Source organism: Miscanthus floridulus, chromosome 1, assembly GCF_019320115.1.
Source record: "Miscanthus floridulus cultivar M001 chromosome 1, ASM1932011v1, whole genome shotgun sequence".
NCBI classification, from domain to species: domain Eukaryota; kingdom Viridiplantae; phylum Streptophyta; class Magnoliopsida; order Poales; family Poaceae; genus Miscanthus; species Miscanthus floridulus.
Genome location: NC_089580.1, coordinates 39,926,137 through 39,934,561, shown reverse-complemented (window position 1 = coordinate 39,934,561; position 8,425 = coordinate 39,926,137). Strand labels below are relative to the sequence as shown.

Here is an 8,425-nt window from a genome sequence, read left to right as displayed (position 1 = left end):
AATAACATATTTAGAGCTCTGCTCTGTCCTGATTGCTGCCAGTTAAGGAGCAACAAGGAATAAAGTAGGTCTAATGATTTCTAGGAATCATGGATTACTTTACATATTATTTGGATCGATCATTGTGCACTAGTACTCCACTAGCGTGCTGCTTTCCGCTTCGTTTTTTTTTATTTTCAAGTTGGGAGATGGGAGGGCCTAGGTAGCTGCAGAGGCCATCGTCGTTGATATTGGAGGTCCACGCTTGATATGCGTAAATAAAAAATAATTAAATGAATTATTATGTTCATTCAAAGTCAGATAAGATTGTCAAATCGGAAATTTGGGAGTCAGAGGGCGGATAGATGCGATACGACGGCCACCTCGCTCAGAATGAGTTCGGGAAACAAAGTCGACTCTTACAAAATTCAGCACCTGTTAAGTACAATACCAGCCAGTACAATTATGCAAGGGACTATAACGACATCTGGATATGTTAACAGCGTTATTCTACTAATCTTCTCAGCATCATCAGACAGGGAATGATACAAGAGTACGTGACGGCAGTTTATTTACTGCTCGTTCTAATTGTCCATGCGGTGTGAGAACATGAGCTGACCAGGATTATATTATCCTACTATAAACACAGTCATTGCTATCGATCCACGCGTGGGTTAATTCAACAGCTGAACATCAGCGCCCGTTAAATTTGAAATTTTCTTAATTTTATAGTCGAATAACAAATCCAAGTGTCGATCATGCATCTCAAGTCTACTCTATCATGTTTGATATTTAATGTCACGAGAAGAAGCCGCAAGTCAACTGCTAGAACTTAGAGGGTATTTGGCACGACTCCTCTTGAGGGGCTCCTCTAGAGGAGCCCGAGCCATTTTGAAGGAGCTTCAATTTGTGACTCCTCAAAAATGGCTCTAGCTCCTCTTGCTTTTTACTGAAAGATGACTTTTCTATAGAAGCGTTTTGCAAGGCTCCTCCCTGTAAACCAGAGCCGGAGCCGAGGAGAAGCCGTGCCAAACATGCCTAAAAGTCAAACGTCCCTTGCATGCAAGCTCAAACAAGCAATCCCCGTCCGTTGACTTTGTAACCAATGCATCCTATAAATAGCATGCAATCCTCCCTCACTGTAGCGTATCATCATCACGCAGCAGGCGGCAGTCCGACGAGCATTTCCTGCCGATGAAGAGGCTCACGTTCGGACAGCAGGAGCCGGAGCCGGGTGTCATCAGCGTGGCCCAGGGGGTCATGCTGCTGCTCGCGCGCAGCGGCAGCGGCGGCGGCGAGCCGTCGGCGTCGCCGCTCGTGTTCGAGTGCAAGACGTGCAGCCGCCGGTTCCCGTCGTTTCAGGCGCTGGGCGGGCACCGCGCGAGCCACAAGCGCCCGCGGGCGGCCGAGGCGGCAGCACCGGCCAAGGCGCGCGCGCACGGCTGCGCGGTGTGCGGCGTCGAGTTCGCGCTCGGGCAGGCGCTGGGAGGCCACATGAGGCGCCACCGCGCCGTGACCGACGGCGAGGAGAGCGGCGGCGCCGCTAGGGCCCACGGGCTGGACCTGGATGACGCCGAGGCGAAACCGGAGGAAGCGAGAGGCCTGCTGGGCTTGGACCTCAACATTGCCCCGTCATGACGGAGCATTTTGGGATTTCGTGTTCAATTCGTTTTTTGTTCTGGTTTTGCAATTCCGGCGTTCTTTTGTACAAAATCACAGTACGACTACGACATGATTGATTTACTTTGTATTCCCTCGATTGAAAAAAAAAGATTGATCTGTAAAAAAACAACTATGTAATGTAACTTTTGTTATGTAATTTTGTAGTCAAATAACAAAATCATAGTACAAGATACTGTAACTATGTATTGTAACTTTTATTGTAAAAAAAGCACACAACACTTCAGCGTGTATGTGCACAATGACAGAAAAAAAACTCACCACATCCCAAGATGACGCACCTAGACAAAGAGCACACCGGCGTGATTTAGGGCCTCCGAGGTTAGAGCTCAACATTTATGAGGTTTTTATAGCTGTCGAACATAAAAAGGGGTTTCTAGAGAGTCCATCAAATTAGAGGTTTTTAGAGAGTCCATCAAATTAGAGACAGTGACGATTTAGAGCTTCCTAAGTTAGAGCTCAGCGTTTAGAGGGTTTCTATGGCTGTCGAACACAAAAAGGGTTCTAACAAGACCATCAACTTAGAGGCGGTGAATGTCGAGACGACAGCGAAAGAGCAACAGCGGCGACAACGGTGATGGTCTAGTGATGACGAATCGACGATGGCAAGGGAGGGCGGCAGGAGGAGATGCCAAGGAGCAAGAGAAGATGCAGTTGACTCACACACCATAGCTGTATTTAAAAAAAACATAGTACTACTCATTTCATCCAGTGAACAATGTAACTATGGAATTTGTGCAAGTCAAACTAGCTTTACTTTAACCAAATCTATAGTAAATGTATAAATAAACTTTACTCTCCAACTAAATTTATTATGAAAAATATATTGCAGAATTAATCTATAGTAAATGCTAGCACTTTTTTATATAAGTTTGATCAAACTTCAAATCGTTTGACCGAAAAATAATATCTGGAGTTGCATCTTTTGTCAATAAGAATTGCATCTTTTGTGGATAGAGAGAACCATATAGCTTAAACAGAATATATGGAGTTGTAGCGTCCACGAGATCAAACCAACCCCACCCAGTTGTATCCACGCTCGTGGTTATCAAGAGCAGAGTTTCCACAATATAGCAAGTAATTGTTCTGACTTAACACCCATTTGTCCAAATCACAACAATTGCAATAACTCAAGAAGCACAAGGAGAGAGTAGCTGCCAAAGAATAAAATGATGAAAATTACATGCGCGAAAACGCCACTATCTTGCCGTGACAACTGTTCAGGAGCCGCAGCAAGCTGATTTCTGTGCCGCTGCTGCATCAGCTTCCCCTTCAGCCTTGATCTTGATAGTTCGATCCTGCAAACACGCAAGCTAAGGAACTGTGGAAGACAAAGCAGACGTGTCAAAGGATCAAAGCTATGAAAAGGGTTGCACCTCAGGCTTGGAATCAGTCTCTGAAAGTCTCTGTTTGATATCCCTTGCTATCGAAAAGAAAACCTGCTCGACATTCAGGTTTGTCTTTGCACTCTGCAGCAAATAATAAAAAACAAATTATGCATCAGTTATGGTACAAGAAAGGAATGCCATAGGCAGAAGTTGTCATTTTCACTAACCGTTTCAAAGAACTTTATCCCATATTCGTCAGCGAGAGCTTGCCCCTTTGAAGTGGGCACAGCCTTTACGAAAGAAAAATGAGCATGTAAGAAATAAACGTTATTATTAAAAGTATAAAGTTTAAGAGATCAAATAAGAGTACAAAATAGATAAATTGTGTACCCGTTTACTTTCATCCATATCAGCTTTATTCCCCACCAGAACTTTGTTCACATTATCCGAAGCGTGTTGCTCAATGTTTCTGATCCAATTTCTTATGTCTGCAAGTCAGCACCAATGACAGTATTAGAATTCAGAAATCGAATCTGAACTGATTTAAGAAAAAACATTTAAGTACAAGGGTCAGTACTATTGAAAGATGACTCGTCTGTGACATCGTACACAAGTAAAATGCCCATTGCTCCCCTGTAGTAGGCTGCAAAGAAGAATTGCACAATCACAAACTTCATCGTTATAAAAAAAACACAAACTTCAGCCATACAGTGTTTGGAAACGAATCATATTTGCTAAAAGGAAAACAAGAATACCAGTTGTAATAGTGCGGAAACGTTCTTGGCCTGCAGTATCCCAGATCTGCAACTTAATCCGTTTGCCATCCAACTCGACAGTCCTTATCTTGAAGTCAATACTGTTTTCAAAATTCAATGGGTAATAATAAGTCCATACAAACTTTTGCATGTAACTTAATAATTCCTCAATACATAATAATTCCTCTACATACCCAATAGTGGTAATGAAGCTAGTGGTGAATGATCCATCTGAAAACCGTAACAGGAGACAACTTTTTCCAACACCTACATAAGTACAAAAAAAATTTGTGATTGAAATATCAGCCGGGTATACTTCCCAAATACATCGGTTGGAAATACTCAACAACAACAACAACAACATAGCCTTTCAGTCCCAAGCAAGTTGGGGTAGGCTAGAGTTGAAACCCACCAAGAGCCCCAAGTCACGGTTCAGGCACTTCAACAGCTGCTTTCCAAGTACTCATATTCAAACATAGATCTCTAGGTATATCCCAAGCTTTCAAATCTCTTTTTATTGCCTCCCCCCATGTCAATTTCGGTCTTCCTCTACCTCTCCTCATATTATTAGCTTGGCTTAGGACTCCACAATGCACTGGTGCCTCTGGAGGTCTCCTTTCCTCTACCTCTCCTCATATAGGTTGGAAATACTCAATGACTCTAATTTAGGCAACTGAAGAAACAATGCCGATATGAGATTGGGGCTTTGGTAGGTACACAGAGCAAGATTAGTGAGAAGCAAAGCTACATATAGCTTCGTGTCTCAGTTTAAATTAAGAGCATACAGCACCACAAAAAAAATACTGGTCAGAGGAAAATTATATGTGCCCCCACTTGTAGACTTCTGTCAATGGGGAGACATTTTCTCTGGTAAGGAGAACATCAACATACTCATATATTGGAAATGCAAAACAAGGCCAAATAGTGCCATGCCTTTAATTCACCTTTTCTATTAAGGAAAAAACTTCTGATTAACTTTTATGCTGTACAATTAGTTAATTTCAACTTCCAACTTGACGTATTTCAAGTTTATATCTTTGTAAGTATTTAATGACTGAGGCCACGCATGTGAAGCCCAACAATTCCCTAATCTTGACTCTCAAGCCCTTTATATGGATTGCTGGAATAACTCGATGCCCTATCTTGATATGCTTATTATGTTGCAGCAGTTAAATTGTCAATTTGACATCAGATAAAAAATAATGTCAACTATCAAAGCCACCCAAGCTGAACCATAGAGATATGCCCACTGATCACCAAACGTAACAAGCAGAGGAAGTCAGTGAATTTCAAAGATTTATGTTCCACTTGCACATACTAGTGGCGTGTGCAATTGCTGAGAATAAGAAGCTTTGACAGTGCTTGAGGAATGGAAGTCTCCAAAAGCCCAAGAGATTATTCCTGAATTCTGGATGCATAGTGATCAATATACCTACACCAACAATTAAATCTCCACACCTATTTTCGAAGTGTAACAATATTAAGTGTATATTGCGCAGTGCAAGTAGGAGCACAATCACTAGAGAGATATTTTGCAAGTATTTAGTGACATGACATGCATCTGCAGCCCAACAACTCCTTAATCTCAATTCTCAAGCAAACAGAGCCCTTGGTATGGATTGCTTGATTAATTCGATGCCCTATCTTGGTGTGCTTATTCGATTGCATCTATTAATTTGACAAATATAAATAATAATAACCTGAACTATCAGTCTACCAAAGCCACCCAACCTAAACAATAGAGAGATGCACCCACTGACCAACAAATGTAACAAGTAGAGAAAGTCAGGGAGATGCAAACTTGCAAAGATCTATGCTCCACTGCACATACTAGCTGTGGGTGCAATTGCTGAGAATAATAAAGAAGCTTTGACAGTGCTTGTGGAATGAACATCCTGAAAAGCCAAGAGATTGTTCCTGAATTCTGGATACAGGTAACCAATCTAACTACACCGACAATTAAATCTCTGCACCTATTTTCAAAGTGTAACAATATTAAGTGTATATTGCGCAGCGCAAGTAGGAACACGATCACTCCAAAAAGTATGTTACAGTTACACAATCGACAAACCAAGTGCCCTCAAGTGGTTAGATACTTTAGATTCATTCACCCATTCACATTTTGCAGTAACATCAACAGAGATCGAATTAGGAACCAGATCCCAATTGAGACTCCAAATTACGCAAAATACGCCAGGATGACCCCGACGCCACCAAATCTCGCGTAGATCGAGAGAGAGGAAATAGAGAGGCTGAGAGGACCAATGAACTCACCGCTGTCTCCGATGAGGAGGAGTTTGATGAGGTAGTCGTAGTCGGCTCGAGCCCTCGCCGGCGGCGCTGCCATCACGCTTTACCACCCAATCCCTAGCACCCCCACGGAACCAGATCAGATCGGAAACGCAAACCGACACTAGCACGGGGCGGAATGGCGAGCCGAACCAAGCGGAGCGGCCTCGGTGCGGGGGGCGGCTGACCTCTCGGCGTCGTGTCGCCTCACGGTCACAGGGCCGCGGAGGCAGGTAGGCGGTGGAGCGGGAGGCCGAGGCGTCGCGGTAACGGAGACGGGGCGGAGCACCAGGTTGCCTGGCCCTGGCTCGATCGGAGGAAGGGGATGGACGCGCTCCCGTGGGGTGGTGGTGGAATTGGTCTGCTTTGGCCTTTGGACTTTTTTTTGGGGAAAATTACAGGCGTCCACCAGGCGTACTGTTGGGTCGTGCTCCGGCCCATGATGGCCCAGTTACTTGTTAGGTACAGTGGCCGTTTAGTACTTGAGTTCGGCCTAAATTTATGGGAAATCAAGCCCACGCATTGGCAATGGACTGGGTACGGTGTAGGTAGAGACCCCACCCGGAACCCGGTGTTTGCAATAACCAGACTGTACCAATTTTACACCTACTTTTCCATCTAAATATAAGCAATAGGAAATGACAAAAGTATAGCAAAATCTCACAAATTTCACAGATCATAGCTCATGCGTAAGACATGAACTTGTGAACACGACTACATGACATGAGTTGATTACTTGTTCAATGATCAAAACATCTTCACGGTCCACACGGCTAGTATAACACAAGGACTCAAGTATATCACCATTGAAAACACACACACACAAAGGGCACAAGAAAAGTGCATTATTTCGAGTGCTCGATACATAGGCGCATGGTAAAATTTTATATCCGCACCTTGCCACAATATTGCTGCAAACACCGACCCTGGTAGACTCATGGCCATGATTTTATAATCATACCCTCATCCATAAGATATGAAATTCACTGATTTAGGGCCACCACTACTATAGATTTGGACATCACTGCCGGCCTCATCAATGCCGAATTTGTGAGAACCGGCAGTGATGTATCTTTATTGTCGTTTCTGAGCTTAAAAATGATAAAATGATTAGGGCGGGGATAAACCGACAGTGAAGGACCACATCACTGTCAGTTTGTGGCTTGCATCGGTAGTGAGTTGGCGGCCACTTATCACTACCGGTTCTAACCAAGAACCGACAATGATTTAGTGCTATCACTGTCGATTCGAGCCAATAACCGACGATGATAAAATAGCAGAATAAAAAGCTGTTGTCGTCCTCTCCCTCCTCTCTTCCATCCTGAGCACAGATGTATGCTTTTGGGCTGCTCCTTCCATTGTTGCGACTGCTCTTCACCGTGAAGCTAGCTCTTGGATTTGGAAGAATGGTTTGATCTTTTTGTTTTAAGGGTAGTAACAAGTATCCACTCCTTTGATTTTGTAGCTTAATTAGCGTTGTTTTGATGGCTACATTGCTTGATTCTCATTCTAGTTCTTTCTCCATTCTAGATAGCACTTTTTCAATTGGACTTTGTGCAAGGCTTCCAAGCAAATTGTGGTGAATCCATCATCCAAAAGGTTGGTGTCTTTGAACACATTTAAAATCCTAGCTAATTACATGATGGTCAAGATCATTGTTAGTATGTGATGCTATAATTAGTTCTCGATAAGAGTAGAGTAGATTCTTTTACAATTTTGATGAACAAATTAATCCATGTGTCAGCTACCAACACATTGTTTGGAGCTGTCATGTCTCCAATTTTAGTCTTTTTTTTAATTAGTGTCTCCATTTTTATGTGGCATCGAGTAGAATAATTGTTCTTTATTATTGTGCAATAATTGTTTTTTATGGGCCTACGATTTTCAATTTATATGGTCGGAGCTACCAATTTTAATTTTCCAATAATTAGTGTACAATAATATTTTTCAAAAATAGGGTGACTAAATTAAATAAGTGTAGAATAAATGGTACTTTCGAGCTACAATTGTTGTTCATGAAGCTCGACTTCTTATTAATTTCTCTATAATTACTGTCTCAATATTTTTTTTGTGTAGAGATGGATCGACAGTGGATACGTCTGTTCCGAACGGACAAGCGGTATATGCATGGCGTCAGCCAGTTTATCACTAATGCCAAAGCCCAAGCTAGGAATGGGAACCCTGTCTTGTGCCCATGCAAAGATTGCATGAATCAAAGGAAATGGGTTCAAATTGAGTCTATACGAATATATTTGATTACCAGGGGGTTCATACCAAACTATACGATATGGACTATGCATTACGAGGTTGGTGTGAATGTTCCGCAGGAAAACAATAATGATGTGGCCATGCCTGACGTAACCATCCACGATGCTGACGAGGAACCTGGTGTCA

General features: G+C 42.8%; 2 protein-coding genes across 3 annotated transcripts; one reads left to right on the top strand and one right to left on the bottom strand.

Moving 5' to 3' along the window:
• Positions 1–1,173: 1,173 nt before the first annotated feature.
• On the top strand, positions 1,174–1,617 carry LOC136480021 (zinc finger protein ZAT12-like). Its single transcript, XM_066477700.1, has one exon. It carries the CDS (start codon positions 1,174–1,176, stop codon positions 1,615–1,617), a length of 444 nt encoding a protein of 147 aa, XP_066333797.1.
• Positions 1,618–2,667: 1,050 nt separating this feature from the next.
• On the bottom strand, positions 2,668–6,383 carry LOC136480004 (ras-related protein RABE1c). Of its 2 annotated transcripts, none has more exons than XM_066477695.1 (9): positions 6,185–6,383; positions 6,017–6,109; positions 3,937–4,009; positions 3,743–3,843; positions 3,565–3,630; positions 3,378–3,475; positions 3,215–3,277; positions 3,036–3,128; positions 2,668–2,957 (listed from the first exon to the last, which is right to left on the bottom strand). In XM_066477695.1, the coding sequence occupies exons 2-9, from the start codon at positions 6,087–6,089 to the stop codon at positions 2,880–2,882; spliced, it is 645 nt and encodes a 214-aa protein (XP_066333792.1). In that variant the 5' UTR covers positions 6,090–6,109; positions 6,185–6,383; the 3' UTR covers positions 2,668–2,879. The 2 variants fall into 2 exon arrangements, with proteins under 2 accessions (XP_066333792.1, XP_066333790.1); XM_066477693.1 differs by having other exon boundaries at positions 6,220–6,383.
• Between the last annotated feature and the right edge of the window lie 2,042 nt (positions 6,384–8,425).